The sequence below is a fragment of the Manacus vitellinus genome, unplaced genomic scaffold (assembly GCF_001715985.3).
Source record: "Manacus vitellinus isolate BGI_N305 unplaced genomic scaffold, ASM171598v3 scaffold_7_pilon, whole genome shotgun sequence".
Classification (NCBI taxonomy): Eukaryota; Metazoa; Chordata; class Aves; order Passeriformes; family Pipridae; genus Manacus; species Manacus vitellinus.
The window spans coordinates 20,365,794-20,388,966 of record NW_021940813.1 but is presented as its reverse complement, the minus strand read 5'-3'; the positions used below and the strand labels follow the sequence as shown (position 1 = coordinate 20,388,966).

The following is a 23,173-nucleotide window of genomic DNA, read 5'->3' as shown; positions in this document are numbered from 1 at the left end:
ATTTGTAACTTAGTTATAAATGATACCCTGGGCACTCACTTGAAAAGAAGAGCTTTTTGACTGATTTCCTGTTAAGATCTAAACATGTAGGGCTACACCCCAGTGACAGTCAGAACAAATGCACAAATAAATGAAGATTCAGGAGTGAACTCAATATGAGTCAGCAGTGCCCTGGGAGCCAGGAGGGCCAACCATATCCTGGGGGGCATCAGGCACAGCATTACCAGCTGGTCAAGGGAGGAGATGGTCCCACTCTTCTCTGCACTGGTGCGACCTCACCTTAAATATTGTGTGCAGTTTTAGGCACCTCAATACAAGAAAGACATTAAGCTATTAGAGAGAACCTAATTTTCAAAGTAACTTGTGTTAAATTCTGTAGCCATAGGTAGGTATATAAGAGGCCACACATAATCACAGAATCATAGTCCTTACTTGTTTTTAAATATATTAGTTTATACATATATTAACCTCAAAATAAATTAATTAGGTTTCTGAAGGTTTATTCTCTGCACCTTATTCATTTCAGTAACAAGCTACAATGTTGTATGCAATACATGCCTGCATATTCTATTGAGGCAATCACTTTATGATTACTATCATGTAAAATTGTATTTTACCTAAAGACAGGTGAGCAGAACAAGGGAGCTTTTCCTCTGAAACTTTTTCTGTACAAAAGAAGAAAAACACTTCAACATTACTACATACCTTCTTTATCATCGTGACGTATGATCGCATCCTGTATCATATCAGCAAGATTAAAACGAACTCGATGATTCTTTCCATGTTTCAGTTTTTTCACATAGCCCTCCCGTTTCTGGAAAGCTTTTTCTCGTTCATAATATGCCTTTATCTGGTCACAGCGCATCCGCTTCACCAGCCGCTGCCGCTGGCCAAGAGGGAGGGATTCCAGCAAGCACTGCTCAATTTCCATCTCATGGGTCCGAAAAACATTACATAGCTGGAAACAGCCTGTAAGAAATTGAAGGCAGACAAATCTAGATCATGCTTTCAAATGTGCCATGAAACCTCCACCAATTATTTTGTTGTTCTAACTATGTATAAGTCTACCACGTGAGCTCCACTTACTCAACCAATGCTGACTATAGAGAGCATATGTCATTGTCATTTACTTTTTGAACACAACACATAATTAATCCCATTACATCACTGATGCATTTTTTTAAAAGCTACCTCAGTTTATGTGAACTGGTATGATGGAAGTCTTCCATCATCCCCATATCACCATTGGCCAATCAGAGCTCAAATCAGTTCAGCAGTTTAGTTACCTAGGTAGCCTCATCTCCTCGGACGGTAAGATTGACGGAGAGATAGGCAACAGGTTAGTAAAGGCATACAGTGCCTTCGGAAAGCTTCATAAAAGAGTTTGGTGAAATAAACACTTGAAGAAAAGTACAAAGATCAGCGTTTACAGAGCCATAGTACTGTCTACTCTCTTATAGAGATCTGAATCATGGGTCATCTACTGCCACCACCTGTGACTCCTAGAACGCTTCCATCAACGCTGCCTCCATACAATCCTAAACATCCACTGATCAGATTATGTGACTAATACATCTGTTCTAGAACAAGCAGCAATCAGAAGTATTGAGGCCATGTTGCTGAGAACACAGCTGTGTTGGGCAGGGCACATCTCAAGGATGAAGGACCACCGCCTCCCTAAGATCATGCTCTATGGTGAACTTGCCACCAGCTGCCGCACAAGAGGAGCCCCGAAGAGAAGACTCCCTGAAACAATATCTCAGCCTTGGCCATATTGATCAACATAACTGGTCTACTCTGGCCTCCAGTCAGGAGGTCTGAAGACACACCATCTATAACGCTGCTGATGCCTTTGAGAAAGCACGCAGGATCACCCTTGAGGAGAAAAGACAACGCAGAAAGAATTGTGCCTTGCAGAATATACCACTTAAGGAGTTTTTCTGGTGTGCCTTTTGCAACCGGACAAAGTCTTTTTTGCTATCTTGTATTGGCCTTTTTAGCCACCAACGCACTTGTAACAAACGTGGGTAGAGCCATTCCCAAATCTTTGCTCGCAAAGCCTAGCCATGATGACCTCAGTTTATGTGAACAAATGTGAATAGAAAGTGGTCTAAAAATTCAAATGTGAGATGGGCAAAATATCTAAATATTTCAACGCAATTCAAGTAGCTCACACTTGCTTACAAACAAGAAACTATTATGAAGAGAAATGCCAGACTGATGCCCATGGTCCTTTTTTATTAATTTTCATCTTACTTTCAGTTGGTAAATCCCTGTATTTGCTGAGAAGAAAAACCATCATATCATAATTACAAAGAGTTCATTAGCATGCATTGGGTACTCAGGCAACTATCAAAAATACCAAAGTCATTTCAGATTCCTAACTATGTGTATATCTTTTTTTTTTTAATTTTTTAAAATTTTCACTGTATAGTTTTCAAAATTGATTCTTCTATTGTAACTGCCAGATACAGAAATCTTCATGTGGAAACTGATCACGAATGTGTCTTTGAATCAGTTACTCCTAACATTCAGAGCTTTACCTTTAAGTCAGATTCCTCATTTGCTGTTACCATTAAATTGCAATAACAGGTTACCATGACATTGCAATAAAACTGATGTTCTTTTCCAATAGGTTCTCTTTTCCACTGAGACTGAAGACTTTAGGAGACTACATGCTGCTAGTTGCTTTTCAGGGGACTGTTATGTTACAAAAGGAGTCTAGCAGACTGTCAGATAATTTTATTGCCGAAGTCCTTGAATATGAACCCACATCCATCAACAACATGCCCACCAACCTACCCTAAGACCTTTTGATGTGGTGGCTACAGACGACACAATCACTTCTGATTCTCATGTTCTGCTTTATATGTATAAATTTCCTTCATATGTGGTCTAGGTGCTCAAATTTGTAATCTCTAAGGATTGACTGCAGCCCAGATGAGGGAGGTTTTCTCTTAAGTTTGAAAGAAGGCCTCTTTGAAGGGGATGCAGACTCAATTCACCTTGGGCAGTCAAGAAATACCACAATTAAGCATTACTGTGCAACCTGTTGTGCTATATATGCAGTTACATTATCAAAGGACCCCTACCTCATTCAGGGTACTACCTGAGTAGTGTTGACTAAATGACCACTTTGTTTTCTCCTTGTTGTTTGACATGTGTTTAATCTACGGAGTACCATTCAAACCCTGCTCTGAAGGCATAATTAATAATTTCCCAACAGGCTTTTGTAAAGCTCACATCATCACAGCACATAAAAACTTCACAAATATTTCTTTATTTTCATTTAAAAAGACGGACAAAGGAACATTCTTATCTGCGTTCTCTTTCTCTATAGAAGAACTGAAAAACAATTATTTTCTTTTTAAAGTACTAATTTTGGGCAACCAGTTCAAGAATTATGTGTTCATTTCTTGACATGTTTTGTTTTGCTTTAAAGGCATAGTATTCTATAAACTATTATGAATCACAAAACCATAATAAAATATTATCAAAGTGATAGTCCTAGGTCTGCATGCCAATCACTCTATAAACTATCTATACCATAATTATTTTCTATATTATTTGTTATATTATTTTATATTATAAATTTCATGTAACACAAATAATATATATTATATATTCTATATTCTATTATATATTATATGTATTCACTATGAATTAGAACTCAAGGTCTCAAACCAGACTTCCCAAAATTGAGGAGCACACATTTATCCAGTGCCCAGAGGGTCTTGCTGGAAACTCCATGACAGTCGCAGACATAGAATATAATTCTATGGGTCAGGTTCAAACAGTTTCTTTTAACATAGGCTAACCTCTCCCTATAATTTCTGTTCCTTTCTTAGCATGCCCTTCTACTTAGAAGAAAATGAGTTGTCAACCCAAAAACTGGAAACAAGTATTGGCTTGCATTAAGCCAAAACACAAACCCTTTCTTCCTGCATGTCAAAAGCCATCAACTCCTTCTGTGAAAAATAAAATTTTCCGTTTGACCTTAAATGATATGTTTTACTTCATAGCAAAAATTATATGGTTTATTTCTTGTATTTCCTCATTGGAAGAGACAAGGAAATGAAAGGGTAGCTCCATAAAGCTGCAGAAGATGTAACTTTATTCCCTGTTTCAATCTCAGTGTTAAGAGCATTTAATCACATAAAAGATCTGTACTCAGACCATCCTCAGCATGAGGTAGTTTGCAACTGCATCTTCTTTCTCTCATGACAGGACTGAGGAATAAGAGAACTGCAAATCTTCTCTATTAAAAATGTTCTTCTATGTATAAAATATTTCAGTAGCCATGCCCACAGAGTTTAGCAATATCCTTGCTCTTCCTCAGCTTAGCTCACATGTAGCCTCTCTCTTAGGAGGAACTGGCAGTGTTCACTGCCACATCACAGCTGACACTGATGCAAGCTGTAGGACATCTGTCATCACAGTGGTCTTCTCATCCAGGGTGAGAAATCAAACAAATTAGCTTAATGTCTTGGTCAAACACAGCAAAGATGAGCTCACACAGCCAAATTCCAGTTTCAGGAAGGATGTGCCTCTTTGTGTCCTCTGCCTCTCCACTGGGATGACTTCAGCCTGTATGAATGTCCACCTATTTGCTCCATGAAGAACAGTGCTTGACTGCCAAAACTGGCCTCACATTGCAGTTTCCAGCATGTGGCCAGAGCCAAACAATTCAGGCTGATTGACAAAAGACCTCCATCCATTAGGGTACTGTTCTGAGCTGAAAAGTAATGAATTGCAGATGGAGTTTCTTCTCTCAGCACATCTGGAACCTGGTACATCCCAGATGATATCAGTATCTCACTGTGGATGTAACAGCTGGAGGTCAGCAACCTTGTTAGATTAAGCCTGAATTAAACAACATAGTATAGATGCAGACAAGGCAAACTCCCTGAATTAATCCTTCAGGTGCTCATCTCTAAGGCATGCAACATTCAGTCCCAGTTTTAGAACCAGGTAGATCTGTGTTGGCCTACTGAGCAGGGGAATCAACAACGGCACAAGAGGCAGAGCGCCTCGAGAGAGCTCAACTCAAACCCAGGAGGGTTATAGACATGGATCTGGAGGAAATCCATGGACCGCTTAGTACTACTTGGAGCAGGGAGTTAGTCACCAACATTGGATCAGATAACCTTGTCTTGTCTAGCAGTCTTGAACACCTCTATCAACAGATTCTGCAAGTTCTCTGGGTAAACCGTTTCAGTGCTACACTGTCTTCTATCAAAAATACCTGGTTTTTTTGGTGGCCTTGTTACTATTGTCTCTACTGAGAAGTCTTCAGCTTTGGCATGTCTGTTAGTTATCCTTCTGCTGCCCCCACTCCACTTCCTCAAGGTCCATCTTACACTGGGGGGACCAAGACTAAACACATACTTGCAAGTGCAGCTTCACTAGCCCCATGTAGCAGCAGATAAACAGTTCCCCCCAACTGCTGGTTGTACACCTCCTAGTATAGCCCACTACGTGGTTTGCCTGATTCATCATCAGTGTGTAGGGCTGGCTTCCATTCAACTTTTTGACCACTGTAACCCCTGCAAACTCTTCAGCAGGGTTGGAGCTCAGGTCAGGCAGTTCCCAGCCCATACCAATGCACAGGGTTAGTTTGCCTCAGGCATGAAAATATGCACTTCCCTTGTTGAACTACCCGAAGTTTCTGTCAACCCAATCCTCAGGATTAAGCTCTACCATTCGAAGTATGCCAACTACTCTGTCCTAACTGAGCACTGCCAACAGCAGCAACAACTTCCACTGTAAAGAAAACCTCCAGGAAAAAAAGAGGTGCTAAAATCCACAACTTTATTAGGCAGATGTAAACTGTTACTGTTTAGAGATTGACAACTCAGCTACAGACTCAAAAGCAAAGCTACTAGAGAACCTCTTAAAGGGTAACGTGCAGCAAGTCTGTCCATCTTTCCTTTTCCTTATATGAGAAAAATGGCACAAACCGCCATCATGAACTGGAAAAAAACACTGCATGAGACCCATTCAAATAGCAGAAGATATATAAAAAACATGTTCTCAACCAGAGCTGGTTTTGAGTATGCTAGTCAGGAGGCAGTGCGGTAACACGAGGAAAGGTTTGTTGGTAGCGAGAAAGGTTGCCTTCTCAATCAATCTGCATAGGAGTTTATATCTCATGATATAAGATATCATGTTTGAAGATTATTTTACGTGGTTCTTGCCTCAGTGTATGACGAATTACAGTTATGTACAGTGATTCAATAAGGTCACTGTCATTGTCATGGTATATTGCACCAGATAACACATTGGTAGTGTCTCCCATCAAAAAACTGAAAAAGCTTACCAAGTTATTTAATGAGATGTTTTGGACAAAAACAACTAGAATAAACAAGATTGTTGGTATATATACAGTTTTAAGGTCTGCATCTTCCATACAAGCACACAATACAAAAACCTTTATGAAACACTGAAATATCAAAACCAGAGAATTTTTTATTGTATTGCATTGGTTATTAACTAGTACAGGACAAAGGAAATCATTACTTCTGTAACCAACAGAAAAAAAATGTTTCAAGGATGCCTGTTAGTGTAGAGCTGCTTCATTGCCTGGGTCCACCCTGGACCACAAGAAAAAGAAGAATTATAGCTACAAAACAACCTGTTCATAAAATTGTAGCAATTTACTCACCACTGGACAGATGCTAACTGCATCACAACACAAATTATGAGCTTAATCCTGCCTGTACAAACAAGAGATGTCTGAGTAAAGAGGAAATGTTTGCTTTGAATTGTCACTAGTTCTCACTGTGAAGATGAGAGAGGGAATATTTTGTGGCACTACAAGCACCAGCTCCTGAACAACACCAAGAGCACGGGAAGGGTGATGGAACACAAATAGAGAGAAAGAATGTGATTGCCACAGGTATTTTCTTCTATCTCCTGCAGGTGACTTAAGCCCAAGTAACTTTACAGTATGCAGGAACATTTTTGCCACACTTATTTTCAGTTTCCTTTATACTTCTGTTTCTTATGGCTTTATGTTAATTAATTTTAGTCACTTACTCTGGCATTTAAATTGGGATACTAGTCATCCTAAAAAAATGCACCTCAGATGCTAATTCACATGACATGGGGGTGATTATGTTCCTGTCTAATCTGGGGCACAGGTCAGAATTCACTTCCGGAATGTGCAACTGAATGCCTACATACATGTTCTCATAGTTTTCCTCTCTGCTCAGATGTATTGTGACTTTTCATGTGACATAAATATTTGCTCATTTGCCATTGTGATTCAGAGAAGTAAGTAAAAGTCTTGTACCCTGGGAATAGTGTGTTTCACAAAGTATCTCTTCATTAAAGGCAAATATCCAAACTGCTGACATTGCTCAATGCAGCAAGCATCTCAAGTAAAGTGACACAGAATGATTTGCTTGAAACTGCAAATTTCCAAATACTAAGGCACATGCTTACCTTTATGTAAACATTTATGTTGATTTTGATGATATTTTAAACAATGAATAATGAAACTTCCAGATATTTGTAAGACTGTGGTCTTTACAGCATTGAAACAAAGTGCGGAGGGCTTAAAATATCTGGAAAAATGGTAATCTGAGATTCTGAAAATGTATTGCTTGAGACTGCTACCCAAACAATATTCTAAGCATCTTGATCTCACTATAGGAAAAAGGGTAAAAAAACCTCCGAAATATACATTATGTTTAGTTTAGGTCCTGTGACGCTTCAGCTCCGCTCTTGGTCTGTTCTTGCTAAAGATAATGATAGCAGCCCCTCTTCGAAACTGCAATTAAACACGTACATTCTAATTTAGATACCTGAAATTGTCCTGAAATATAAAATATTTCAAAATTTCAACATTTTCAGTGAACTGTTAAATAGATTAGCATTCATTAAATAAATCAAGCCATTGTTTTTAATAAGGACTGTACTACTGTACAACACTTTTATAGCTGGCTAGCTAAACATAATCACAGTACTAACAAAGTAATGTGGAAAAGGCATGAAGTCAGCAGCAAATGCTTTGGCACCTACAGACCAAGGTACATGGATGGTGTAAATCAGTGCAGCTTCATCTAGTTCAAAAAGTTACATTAATGTACACTCCACGTTTTCAAACAGAAATCAGATGAGAAACTAAAGCACTGACCCTTTCAGTAATGCACTTTGCTGTTAGACATAATGACTTCACTATATGGGAGGATTTTCTGCTACTAGCAATGGATATTATTTAAATGTATTATGTTAAATTAGAAATAATAATTTATTAGTATTTATGCACCTGAACTGAATTCCATATGAAATCAGTGATAAAAATATTATAGCCTAACCAAAGTCATGGTGTCTGAACCACAGATCAACGCATTTTTTACAGGTGTCCTCTTCACAAATTATTATGTATTGCCTACTCATCTTCCAGTTTCAAAAAGAAATACTTCCTAGCCACAGAAGGGGCTAGCTTAGTTTAAATCCATCTCAAATTGCAGTGTTAAGGTCAGTATTAAACTACTTAGATTTGAAAATCCTTTGTTCAGCACAGAAAAAATTACTTACCATGTGAACAGCCTCTCCATTGCATTTCTTATGCTGTGACTGAATCGTGGTGCTCGTAACCACTCAGCCTGACTTTCACAGCTAAAACGCTTTCATCAGGTCAGTAGTGCTCTGCTCACCGTAGCAACGAACTTAGTTAGTCCTTTTCTTTTTTCTTGGTATCCCTTCCCACCCCAAAAGCAGATAATCATGAGGGAGCAGTATAAATGTTAAACTATTTACCTTCTAAAGAATTCAAAGAATTCAATTAATGCCAGGTCCTCTGAGAATAAACTACATTGCAGTAAAGGAACTGATGTGCTTCTTCTGTTCTTGGCTTCACAGAGCTTCTTTCAGGTGTAATAGGAAACAGGTCTTTTAAATGGCATGATACACAAAGCTTCCTCAATTTCTGTTTAATACCCAATTCTGTCTTTGTTGAAGAGCAATCCTGAGCATATTCGAGCAGCCATCCTCTTATAAAACCTTACTCCCGTGTGATGTTCTTCAAGAGCCTTTTGATGTGACTAGACTGGTAAGCAGGATCTGCAATCAATTTCCAGCTTGATACCAAGTAAAAGTTACTTATCAGACTATTAATCAACTCTACATGCTTTCTAATAGACTCTGCTACCTATCTATCAGCAATTCAGTGAAGTTATAGTGGATTCTATAAAAATTTATTATATTTAAATCAAAGAATCAACCACTTTGGGATCTTGCCATTGTAGTGATAGAAGAGAGCCTGAATAATATCTAATTAAATATAATGGAGGGCTCTACCCTGTCATTTGTGATTTATGCTATGTAGCAGTCTGTAACATACAGATATTTTATGTTCTAAGTAAAATTCATTAACTGTGTGCCAGCTTATTCAACAAATGTAGCCAAACTGTTTGCCTGTGCATTGACCTTTGGTGTGATAAAACACGGGTTTCAAATACATGCATAAGTGGTTCTTTCCATTTTTTAGAAATAAAAATAATCATTATTATTTCCTTTTGCCTGTCTTGAAGCACAGGGAACTCAAAAGTCTGAATGGTTTGTGAGGAAGTCTGTATATCCCAGAGCAGCAGTCCTCATCTGTGGACCACATCCAGGAACTGCATGAATGCAAGCAAAATGAACACTGTTTATTTTGGTAAAGCTGCTATCTCAATAGCCTCTCTACTGCCGTCATCCTTCTATACTCCCTATACTCCCCTGGACAATGAGACAAAGGTGCAGTCTGGATTCCCACAAACCACAGCATACTTCAAGTACTTTCTCCTGCAAACATCAGAACCTTTTGTGAAACAAACTAAAACACCATTGTCTGCTCTGGAGCACTGAGAGTTTCCAACTGAAAAGACTGCACACTCTCAGATATGAGTAAAACGCATTAACCCATTCACCTCTTCTCACAGAATATCCCAGAGAAGTCCTCTAGAAAAAAATAGCTTCTACTAGTCCTTGCACAGACCTAGCTGTCTTTGTTTGGCTGCAATACAAAACTTATGAAGTTGCAACTAAGCTTTGAAAATAATGGTCATTTCCTTACAGTGCAGTAAATGGAGATGTAATAACACATTCATCTCTGGCCCACACTTTCAGACAGAGGGCAGAGAGGAGGGGAGGATGTGCACCTGGGAACAGATGCACTGGAAAATTCTTTCTGTCATCACAGTATAATATAAAGGGCTTGTTATACACTCAACACAATAAGTGATGAAAAACACTATGACTGTTGCTAATACTTGTAAATCTGCCACTTGGAAGAGTGATTTAACACATAGGTGCACAGTGAGAAGAAGTCAAAACTACAGTGTTTCAACACTGTAACACCCCCCAGGTAAGTTAAACAGCAGCAGCGACAATCAACTGTTTTACTGCTTGAATAAAGAAACAAGAAATCAGATTGCTTCAAAATCTGGGAAAATTCTTTCATCACAGATATTCTCAGATATCACTAGTTAGGTTGCAAATATGCCAGGGATCAAGAGACATATAGCATATGAGAAGTACAGAAAACACAGAAGAAAAACACATAAATCAAAATTAGAAAGAGCCTGAATGAATAAAATTCAGTAAAAAAAAAAATATATGTGAATGAAGACAAAGACGATATTGAGTATCATACATCATAGAGAGTTAAAAGCCACAAGGGAAACACTGGTTCACAGGCCTAACCATAAGGACTGGCAAGCACAGAGGAAAGGAAATCCTATGCCAAGTGAACTGTGGTTCTACATGCACTCTAATAATTTACAGAGATTACTGTAAAGTAAAAGCAGATGGAAAAGTAGTTTACAGCACACTGCAGCTAACAAAAATTCTGCAGCTGACCTAATATGTAGGCCTTTGGTCACTGTTCAGTGTACATCAAGGGACTGCCGCCTCAGTTTTTAAATAGAAAGATGATTGGAAACAGGTTCTCCTCCTTTCTGCAGAAAGGCAACTTATCTAGAATATTGTATTCAATTCTAGACACTCAAATTGGAGCAGTTCAAAAGAAACTACCACAAATGGTTCTGGGGCCTGAGGGACTGATTTATGAGGAAAGATGAAAAGAATTAAATATGCATAGCTTAGCTAAGCAGTGACTAAGGAGAGAGAAAAGTTAACAGAAACTTAAAGAGTGAAAGGGAAAAAGAAAGATTATATAGCATAAAAATGAAGGGAATTTGGAACAATAAAATTGATTTAATATAGTGCAGACTTAGGCAGAGTACTGAGATAAAAATAGCACGCATGGATGAGATTAACAGGTAAGACCACTAGATTCCTTGTTTGGTGTACTGGGTGGACAGCTACACAAAGCACCAATGTGGGCACTGCAGCTCAATGTTTCTGGCACTCAGATCAGCTCAGTCACTCAACCCTGACAGCTCCAAATAGCCCTGTGAAGTTCTGTAAAGAGAACCTGCCAGTAAAGTGGAGAAGCAATGCATGAGAATTTCTGGAGTGTAGAACTACACCACTGGCATCTGAAAGGCTTCTCTCCCTTGCACTGGGAGGGTAGTTATTGGGTATGTCCTAGGTAAGCCTGGGCTATGGCTGTGGTTGCTAGTCTGAGCTGGATTCTCATGGATAAATGAAAATGAAAGCAGTTAGCAGCCATCTTGACAACAGAATTTACAATAGTCTGTAAGGTCACCTTCCACATCTACCATCTACCATTATACTTGTGGTCACATAATACTACAGCATGTACATATTAAGAAAAAGAAGCAAAGATAAGCACAGTCACACTTGATTGTTAACATGCACAGTAATTTCATTTCTGGGTTAAATTAAAATGGGGAAATATAGAGGAGGAAGATGAGAAGGAGAAGGAGGACAAGAAGGAGGAGAAGAAGAAGAAGAAAGAAGAAGAGAGTGGAAGAAGAAACAAGTGAACAGCTTCAGCTCATTTCACCAACTGAAAAAGAGCACAGAGTCAAAGGATGGACTATAATCTATACAAAGCTTCAAACTCTACTTAGGAAGTAACTGGACAAATATAAATAATGCTTCACAGCTATTGAAGAAACTGAAATAGAAATCAAAGAGAAATTATTATGGCAGCAGCATTACTGCTTACAAGACAAAAAGGTGTCACTCTAAGACACAATAAATCTACATACTCATTGGTGATTAAGAGGAATTAAGACACTTAGTTTGCCTTAAGAACTTTACTTTTCACAACTGTCTATATGACTTACCCATATCACTTCTGTAACTAACATTAGTACTGCAGCTAACAAAATCAAATAATTGTGTCCAAAGGAAAGCACCTTAGAAAAAAGCTATTAATGTGCACTCTGAATGTAAAATGTCTCTCATTTCATAAAAATGATTGTTCAGTGATCATTGTTTTTGCCTATTTTCTTAGAGCCTCCTGCAATAATAATAATACCTGAAAACAACAATGCTACTCTTTCCACAAAGATAGATAAAAGAGAAAATTTCTACATGCCTGCCTCCCTCCTTCCTTATCATCAGCTTAGATGTCAACATTTACAAAACTTTTACAGGAGAAAGCTTTGATAGCTTTTATAGTAAAGAGATCACATTTGAAAGACATCGATTAACTTTCAAAATATGACCTTAATGTATTGCTCCTTTTTCTGTAGATGTTTTTACAAGGTCCCATATATATTTTATATGTCACACTTCATAACAAGATTTGCACCAAATGGGACCACAGCAGGAGTCCACCAACCTGAGGTGGTATGGCCCAGATCTATTCCTGTCAACGTGCTCTGAATACTGCTTCAATCTCTTCTGAAATGTCATACTGCATAGAGAGACATTCATAATAGGATGTACAACCAAAGATATGACTCCATCTTTTCCTTTTTCCGAAGAATAACATTTTTTGTTTTAAAATCAACTATGAAGTAAAAGAGAGTGAAGTACACTTCCAAGTGGAAACCCTACATGAATGTCTGTATTCTAGCTGGGTAAAAAGCTAGTAATAAATGACCAAGTGCTCTTCTACTTCTGTGTTGTGCCCTCCTGCCCACACACCTTGCCAGGTCCCCTTCTTACTGGTCAAAAAGAGGTTTAAAATGGACTGCGTCCCACATCTCTGAATCATCCTACAGATGAGGGAAATTATCATGGACAGTTTTCTTCAGCATACAAGAATGGCACTGGCAAGGAAAACTACTTGCATTTGTGTTTCTGCAAGAGACAACAGACTGATCCATATAATCTATTAGCTGAGGGTATGTGCACTAGTCAAAATAATAGTACTTGAGGGTTTCTTCAAGTAAGTCTTATTTTATTGTTGTTTGCACTGAAGGCATTTGCTTGAGAGCAAACAAATGCAAAATACAACTTTTAATATAAAACAGTTGAACATAATTTTTTTTTAATTGGTGGTGATCCTTTATGATACATTAAAAAACTTGTTAGGACAGCTCTTTATTTGCTCCAAATCAAACTAAGCTTCTGTTGACTTAATTATTTCCACTTGTTTAAGAACAAATCAGAATTAGTTCAAATTTTACTTGCTTTAAAATAACCACACTTATACTGTGGCAATTTTGATGCAGGTGTTAATTGAATTATCGCAAATATTTTCTGTTTTGGTTTTGCAACTTAGCAACTGTCCAAATTTACCGTGATGCCATATATTATTTTGTATGAAACAAGAAAGAAAAATAATTTTGACTAACTGGAGCTACTTCACAATTGAAAATATGTTTTCTAGTCTCAAAATTTTCGCAAACTTTGTGAGGAAAAGTGGCTATATTGCTACAATCTCATAAGAGGAAAAAGAGAGGGTTGGGGGGGTGTTGGTTTGCTTTTTTTTCTGCTCTCTGTTCTTGCAGAAATCTTCTCAAAAAATGTAATATAAGAATTTGAAGTTTCACACATGCTGTGCCAATATGGTGAGAAAGTATGGTACTTTGACCTTTACAATCTTATTTCATCTGATTTTCGGGGTGGCTAGACTTCTTTGCTGTTGGCAGAATTAGTACATTAGACGAAAAAAGCACTCCAAATACCAAAATTATCAAAGATTTCTTTAAAATTTCCTTACAAGTTCACAGAAAAGTTTTCCACAGCAAGTGCTGAAACTTTCCTCCCACGTCAGATTTTTTTTTACAGTGAGAAACAAAATTATGACATATAAATATTTGGTGGATGACTGTGATTTCCACTAAAATATTATAACTCGAATCTATTTTTAGTTGAATACAAAGCTGGAAATGTTATAGCTCTCAATTGTCCAAGTTAATATTGCTACTTTTGTTATTTCGAAGTGTATTTTTCCAAAAACCAATGCAATATAAATCTTCATTGTAATATAATTTCCAAATGCTATTCTAAGTGGTTGCCATTGTTAGGAAAGTTGTTAGTTGTTACTCTGAGGAAAGTTTTACTTACTTGGAGGCACACTTGGCAAATTATTAGATCACTGGTACTACATGGTAATTGCCAAGATAATTTGGTTGTTGCCAACATTTCTCTAAGTATCACTTCCTATGTCTAAATACAGATATTTTTACCTCTTTCCTGGCATCCAGTGTCATGGTCTTTAACTTTTTAAATTTAGATGAGGTAGAAAATTAATTAAAATTAAAAAATAATGTTGAGTTTCTCTCATTGTCACATGAGTTCAGCAACTGGAGAATAAAAGTAAATAAATGCATCTAGGATCATCAGGTGGTACAGATGTACTAGCATTCATAGGTGGTAAATAATTTCCTATTTTCCTTTGTCCTGCACCTATCCCGTGGTGACAGTGAGAAACACAGAGACACAAATAGTACAAATATTTTTACAAAAGTAAAAATATCCTAATTGTGGCTCTATTTGTATCAAGGTTAGTAAGATAAAACCCATTTGTTCTTGACTGCATAATTATAAACCTAATTTTCTAGATATCCTTCATGACATCTGAATTATCATACTGACCAAGCTTTTTAAAAAAAAGTCTGCATTGTCTATCACTGATGCAAATTCAGTCTGTCAAAATGGAGTAAGAAATACCATGTATTGTCTTTGCATTCATTTATGAATTTTTACACTATAAGCTTCTGAAACAAATATCAATCTCTTTATCCCCTCAGAATTGCTTTATGTATCTTCACAGGACCTAAAAACTCCCAAGCAATGGCTCATTATACAGAGCCACTTCTCCTACTCTTTCAGGACTCCCAGGGAAGATGACTCCTGCCTCTGCCTCCCAGCCTCATTTTCAGCAGGCAGGCAGGGTCTCTCAGTCATGCTGAGCATCTCATTTCAGTAACAATCTTAACCTCATGCCACAGGTCACAGTGTTATAAGGATGTGCGAGGAAAAGGAGTATTTTCCAGCAGCCATGCTGTACTTAGCTCTCATTGCAGAAATAAACCATGACACGAGAGCTAGCAGACACCAGCATGAACTATCAACCTAAACAAATGGGATATATGTTGAATAAAGACTGGCACACACATCCTCCTTCTGTTTATAATTCTCCTTCCCACCACCTGCACAGTTGTTACTATTTTGTCCCTTGAGCTCTTCATTGGAGGCAGAGGACATGTCCAAGAGGACATGAGAATTCTCTGTAACATCAGAAAATACACTAAATAAATTAATAACACCTCCTGACCAACCCTGGAATAGAAGGAATCTTGTTCACAGGAAGGAGAAAACTTCAAAGAACTTTGCCAGTTCTCTCATGTCACTAACCATCCAGTGTGACAGAATACCTACATGTTACCATTACTTGGGTCATCACACATTCTGTACATGTTCCCAGAGAGGTGAAGGATTCCTGTGTCATAGACTAACTACAGGTCTCCAACTTTCTTTTCAGGTTCCTCTTCTCTTCTTATTCAGTCTAAACTAATAACCCACTCTACTGAAATACAGATGAAATTTTCACAGGCCTTACTGTCTCACACCAAGAAAGCTGACACGAAGGTATCACGTTTCACCCACAGTATTACTTCTTCATCCATGGGAGAATCAAGTTCAAGTCTCTATCTGCTGAAAACTGAAACTAATGTATCATATCACATCTTTCCCCAACCCTTTCTAAGTTGCATCAGGTTCAGGCAGAGCTACTGCTGTGGCACATGTTTGGAGCCTGGCAAGACTCTGGTTGAATCCCTAGGGAAAACCAGAGAGACTGAATTTAAAGTGCTAAATGAGTGTTTAGAACGATACACATCTTTCCGCCAAAGTAGACGGGAATGTGCCAATACATTCTGTCCTATAACCCTGCTGAAGAGGAACAGGCACCACCACAGGTGAAACTCTCATCCAACCATGTTGAGAGTTCTACTAGTTAATAATTTTATTGAAATAGAAAATGTCTTGAAACAGCAAGCTACGGAAAAGAGCGGTAAAATTAAACAAAATGTAAATCATAAAAATAATCCACAGAATTTACTCTCATTCATAAATATGTGAGCAATTTTGTTATAAAGCCTTGAATTTAGTGTGAAAAAAACACAAGATGACATCTGTAAGTACGCTACTGCTGGCTTCTGCCTTTCAAGATGAAGTATATGACTAAGGTCTCTGCCACTGCAGACTAAAGTCAAGACAATGTTTTTGTCATGTAAGGACAGACTTCTGTAGTATATGGACTTGTTAAGTACTATGATTAGGAGGCAGAAAAAAAAGGAATAGTTGAGATGACAAGATATCCAAAGAGGATACAGCAAAATTTAAAGGCCAAACCTTTCAGTGCATCTTTCAATGTAGCTTGAAAAGTGGGCCTATGGGAACCTCATGAGGTTTAACAAGGCCAAGTTCAAGGTGCTGCACCTGGCTCGGGACAACTCCCAGTATCTATGCAGGCTGAGGGCTGAATGGTTTGAGAGCAGGTGTGCCAAGAATGACTTGGGCATGCCGGTGGATAAGAAGCTGGACATGACCCAGCAATGTGTACTTGCAGCCCAGAAAGCCAATCATGTCCTGGGTTGTATCAAAACAAGCGGGGCCAGCAGGTCGAGGGAGATGATTCCCCACTCTGGTGAGATGCCACATGGAGTGCTGCATCCAGCTCTGTGGCCTCCAATATACAAGAACATAGAGCAAGTCCAGAGAAGGCCCACAAAGATCATTACAGGGTGGGAGCACCTCTCCTATGAAGACAGGCTGAGAGAGCTGGGGTTGTTTAGCCTGGAGAAGAGAAGGGTTGACCTTACTGTGGCTTTCCAATACCTAAGAGAGCTGAAGAGGGGCTTTTTACAGGGGCATGTTGTGATAGGACAGGGGGGAATGGCTGTAAGCTGATAGAGGGCAGGTTTAGATTAGGTATCAGGAAGAAATTCTTTACTGTGAGGGTGGTAAGGCACTGGAACAGGTTGTCCAGAGAAGCTGCGGATCACCTGTCCCTGGAAGTGTTCAAGGCCAGGTTGGATGGGGCTTGGAGCAACCTGGTCAAGTGGAAGGTGTACCTGTCCATGGCAGAGGGGTTGGAACTAGATGATCTTTCAGCTGCCTTCCAACTCAAACCATTCTATGACTTTATGTTCTTCTACTCTTAATTAATTTTCTTCATGGACAGTCCTTGCCAGGTAGCAGATGCTGAAGGTAATAAGGGCTAGATGTTGAAGAGAATAATTCTATTTATTTTATATCTTGTTTCAAATCCTAAATAAAATTTACCTAATTAGTATTTCAATCCCAAATCTCTGTAATCATTGCTCTGTAACAGAGCACAATGCAGTGTTTCATAACTCATACAAAGGAGATAAAGGAAATGGAAGCAGAGATAAACCAGAAAGAATAGATGTTCAGATTTGATGATCTTAATATTTGGATAAATTCACTTGGCTCAGACTTCCAGTTGGTGTGACTATAACTCCTTATAGCAAGGTTTTAATTCTGTTTGCATTTATGCACCTTTATAGCATTTGCAGCAGAAATCAGACTCTCGAATAATAAACTTAAGCCTCCTTAGTAAAATATTGTTTTTCTTAGTTGTCTCTGTGGATTTCTCAGAGGATGTCCAGAGCACAGGTGGAAACTCAATGCCATAACATGTAAATGCTGATATTTATGTCATAACTAGATATACAAGGAGAGAAGATAGCATCAAGGTGCTGCCTAATTTGCAAAATTACATTCATTTGTACAGTCTGTCACACAAATCTTCAAGATAAAATGGCACCCAGCAGCTGGCAGATGTGATACTCTCCTATGCACCACTGTTCTCTCTTTTAAATGGCTCATGCTCACAGATTGTCAAGGAGAAACCACTAGCACAGACAGGGACAGCTCAGAGCAGCAGCAATACTTGGCTGCAAAAAGGAGATGGGCACAAGTAGTGACAACATGAGCTGCTCAAACAGGCAGACACACATACAGCTTGTGTGTTAATGCTGCAGGTGCCAGCTAAAGACAACATGACTGTTGCAGCAGGCATAATTTCAGAGTATTACTGGGATGAAAGACTTCACTGGGCATGGTCCCAGAAAATCGGGTTTGACCACGCAGCTACCCCTGCTTAGAGCAGGAGGGCATATCCAGAGAAAGGTAATGGAGCTGGGAAAGGGTCTTGAGCACAAGTCTGATGAGGAGTGGCTGAGGGAGCTGAGGTTGTTTAGTCTGGAGAAAAGGAGGCTCAGGGGAGTCTTTATTGCTCTTTACAACTACCCAAAAGGAGGTTGTAAGGAGGTGGGTGTTGGTCTCTCCTCACAGGTAACAAGTGATAGGACAAGACGAAATGGCCTGAAGTCATGCCAGAGGAGGTTTAGATTGGACATCAGGAAAAATTCCTTCACTGAAAGGGTGATCAGCATTGGAAGGAACAGGCTGCCCAGGGAAGTGGTGGAATCACAGTCCCTGGAACTGTTCAAAAAAACCATGTGGATACAGTGCTTAAGGACATGGTTTAGTGGTGGATCTGGCAGTGGTAGGTTAATGGTTAAACTCAACAATCTCAGAGGTCTTTTCCAATGTTATAATTCTACAGTGGACTGGAGACCTTCAAGGTTGGATCTTTCCAGCCTGAAAGATTCTATGACAAGATGGAGATTTACACGGTGAAGTATAGGTCATTTTCACAGCCTTCTAATGGGAGCAATGCACTGAATAAATTAGACAGTATTAGTAAAATGGTACTAAAGCCATAGGAGAATAGCCCTTCTCAGTTCAGATCTCCACACCTAATTCCTGCAGAGATTAAAAAAAAAAAGGTAAATACATGCAAAAGCCAGGCACATAGCACACAGTTCATAAAACACTACTTTTAAGGTGCCATTAATTTGTGTCTTTTAGCTATTTCCCCTCTCCCCAAAGCAGACCAAGAGACAGTGCCCTGCAACCACGCTTCCTCTGGTTCATGTCTTTTCATTCTGATACAGGAACCATTGATGAAATGGTTTAAAAGTTAAGTGTGGTGTGAAGAGTCACTGTGAGATTTAGCTGTTCTCAGCACATCTCAGAACATTGTTGGTTTTGCCACTGTGCATGCAGTCCTGGCCCATCTTTCATCCCAGCTGTCTGCCAAGCACAAATATCAGCAACATACTGGCATGTTAAGTCAAATAATAATGCTCAGAGGAGCATCACAGAGGAAGTGTTTCTCCTTCACTAATTACAGTTGGAAATGGAAGCACTTTTGCCAATTCTGAGAAGCATAGGCAGTAAAATGCCATCCTGTCGGGCCCCAGCCAGTACCCGATGCCTTCTAAAGCACACTATTTAGGAAAAGAGCTATGTAACAAAATACCCCAATTTACTGAGAAGTAACTAATCAAAATTCCAAATTTAAAAAAGAAGGAACTAATGCTGTACATTCACCTTTCCCTCTGCTGTGTGTTAGTCCTTCATCTCTGCCGTGTTTTAGTCCTTCATCTCTGCCTTCTAATCAATGCAACAAACATCCCAAATAGTTGTCATTTGCTACCTTTTAATAGAAGCACCTCATGGTCATCCTCATCTCTTTCCTATGGTTTCACTGAAAAGTTAGTTATTTAATATGCTATTGACACTCACATGCCTATATAGATTTGCTACCATTTCACTTTAAGAAAGCAATTCTAAAGTGAATAAAGACTGAACAATACTTTTTTGACATCTTCAAGACAGTTATTATGTTGCAAATTCCTCATTTGCATTTATCAAGTCTTAATACAAGCTCTAAGACTTATTCTTAGCATGCACCTTTAAAGCTGCACTAAAACTAATCTGTGCTTCTCTGCATGAACAGGGAATTTGGGCTTGTAACTCCCACCAGTTTTAAAAACAATCCATATACAAGTCCCATTGAATACAGACAAGAAGAAACCCACACAAATCATTTTTCCTTGAATTATTAAAATACTTCCAGGGTATCTTAATTTCATATTTAAATAGAAAAGAACCACTTTACTTGTTTCTTAACTGTAACATGGTATTTTAAAAATAGTTTCAAAAATGTCTTTGGTACACTTAAGTCGTCAAAGACCACAACCTGGAGAGAAAACCTTTTACGGCAATCTGCTATTTTTCATTTAAAAACTGTGACATAATCACTAGAAGTCTGAAGTTTTCCAAGTCCTTCAGTAAAAAATATTCATGGTTGTCAAACTACTGCTGGCTGTCTAAAACAAGTACCTAAACAATAACTCATTTATCTGATGTAAATCCAGCAATTTCTACTCAGACCATGTATGCTTTAAAAGGCAAATCCTAAAAGCTTGAAAAACGTGCAGTTAGGAAGACAAGCAGTCTTGAAAAAAAATGCTATCAGGAATTTGTTCTGCATTGAATCAATACATTTAGCATAGATCCCAATTTCAGGATATCTTTAAGGAGGCAGCTTGAATGATTCAAGGTTAAAAGTTCATTACTATTTTTTTAAGTCTGTCACACCAAATAGCTAAATATTCTGATAGAGAGGGGATAGAAGTATTTGATCTATAGTAGATGATGAGCTGGGCTCAAAATTATAAAGCTATTCTCATTTGTATACCCTTGCAAAGCGTGAGAGCCATGTCCAAGGTTGTCCTTAAAGGCGTCCTTAACATAATGCTGTGAACGGCATTTTTTCTTTCCGGATATTATATTCTTTGGTGATTAATTTAAACAAAAGTTTTAAAAGCTGATCAGTATGAAGTTCAGAATGAGAGCTTTATCACACACACAATGAAGTTACCTCTGAACAGAGGAGAAAAAGAATCACTGGGCTCTGCCTGCATATTCACATGCAAAGTAACAACTCCCGTTCCCCACTACTACATTGACATCATGCAGCATCTGCCTTTGACTTTTGCATATGCATTGAAAAGACACACCTTGGAAAATAAAAAGACAGTTTTAAAAGCAAATTAACCATTTTGTTACTTACAGCATTTGATAAAATGGTAATGAGACATTCTTTCATCTCAGGCTGTAGTCTTGCTACAGGTTTCAGCATTCTCTTCTGCTACAACTGTCATGCCCAGAAAATGCATTATTTAAAGCCCTTCCTCAGGTATCCAGTATACCTCAGAATACATTATTTAACGTAGGTTCTGTTCCAGGATCTTGCAGAGGCTTCCAAGTCATCCTCACCCGGCTGCTGGAGTTACGATAAACCTCTGTGCGTCTTGAACCATGACTGCTGCACGTGCTATTGTAGCACAATTGATTGACACCGCTCCTAATCCCACATCCCTGGAATAGAAAGATTTAATTGGTGTGCACTTGCAGCCACATTCTTTCAGCACTGAGGTGTGCTGCTGCACTGCGGTTTTCACAGTCCTGCTAGTTAATGGCTTTTCAATAGCTTTCAAATGGCAGCAAACTAAGCTTGATGAGTGGGCTGGAATGAAATAGCAGAACAGGGGATCTTAAATTTTATTTCTGCATGTTGTTCATGTGCCAAATGTGACCAGATTTTTAGCTAGTACTGAACCAGGATTATTTTTAGTTGCCACCAGTTGCTGTGTGAATAGGAAATTGATATAGGTTGCCAAAAATAACCATCTTTTAGCATCACAGATCATTTTTCAGTATAAGGTAAAAATCAGGATAGAGCTCACAGCCATCTTCAGACTCTCATGGTTTATGCATGGATTCATTTACATTGAGCTAAAAACATGCTCATGTGTATTCTCCTTGATGTGTTCCTGTTTTATAATTTCTTTGTATTACACTGCATCTTTTTCACAGATAGAATATTTATGTCAGAAGAAAGAAACTGCAAGCTCTGCATAGTTTATATTATTATTATGCACATGTTGTCTAATGACATTTTAATCATTTATTGTAAGACAAAAAGCCTAAGAAAATGCATCACTAAGAACAAGTCCAACCAATTATTTACCACACTACAGAATAACAAGTCAATGTATAGTGACGCATTACCCGGTTTTAGATTAAGGGCACACAAAAGGCAGACCTGCATTGTATTTTAAACACCCAGACTGCAGCATCTTCTGAGAACAATTCCTGCATTACTTTTCCAAGAACAGTCACTCATGATTTTGCTTACTACTTCTGTGAGAAACCTACAGCAGAACTATGGTTAAATATTTTTATATAATCAAAATCATTTAAGAAAACTGTGCTCAGCAAAGAGTTACATTTGCTTATCATGCATCACGTTTACCACAATCAACACTTCATTGAGTGAGAGCTGTTGTAAAGGGGAACTGATAGCCCAGCCACATTTAAATCTTTTATTCATCTGAAAGGGTTCTCACCTACTATTTTGTATACATAGCATTTTTAACAGCTACAAAGTGTTAAAGGGACTACAAGGGGAAAAGGGTCTAACTAATTAGTGAGGATCGCTAATGCAGATTCTATTAACTATTCTGCAAAGTTCCCACAAGAGCAGAAAGATATATATTCACAGGCTTCCAGTGATCCATTAGCAAAACCCTTAGGTGAAATCTCTCAGCTCTAACAGCCCCATATTTCACATCTGGTTTTAGGTACAACATGCACAGCAATTCTTTTGCAGAACTAATTATTTAGGTGTGGGTTTTTTTCCTGAAAACACAACTTTCCAAAAGAAATTACCAGAGGGAATCAGGAATAAATTATATAAAGCACAATACAGTAGTTACATTATCATGGAAACTTTTTTACTGTAAAGCTCAGAAGTCCAAAGTAATTAAATCTATCCAGACTGTCTTTCACACCTATACAACACTAGGCTAGTTTGGGCCACATGGCTTATAAAATAAACATACAAAATGTTTTAAGAGGCAACGTTAGTCATAGTTCATGAGCAAGTGTCAAGTAATCTGACAAAAAG

General features: G+C 38.3%; 1 protein-coding gene across 2 annotated transcripts in view; it reads right to left on the bottom strand.

Moving 5' to 3' along the window:
* The window catches only part of MYO16 (myosin XVI), a 279,137-nt gene extending 257,504 nt beyond the window's left edge, over nt 1-21,633 (bottom strand). For both annotated transcript variants that reach the window (XM_018084334.3, XM_018084332.3), the window contains exons 1-2: nt 21,275-21,633; nt 706-969 (exon numbers count right to left, since the gene is read on the bottom strand). In XM_018084334.3, the coding sequence (XP_017939823.2) occupies nt 706-969; nt 21,275-21,302 (292 nt within the window). In that variant the 5' untranslated portion in view covers nt 21,303-21,633. The remainder of the gene's footprint in view (nt 1-705; nt 970-21,274) is intronic.
* Nucleotides 21,634-23,173: the final 1,540 nt, after the last annotated feature.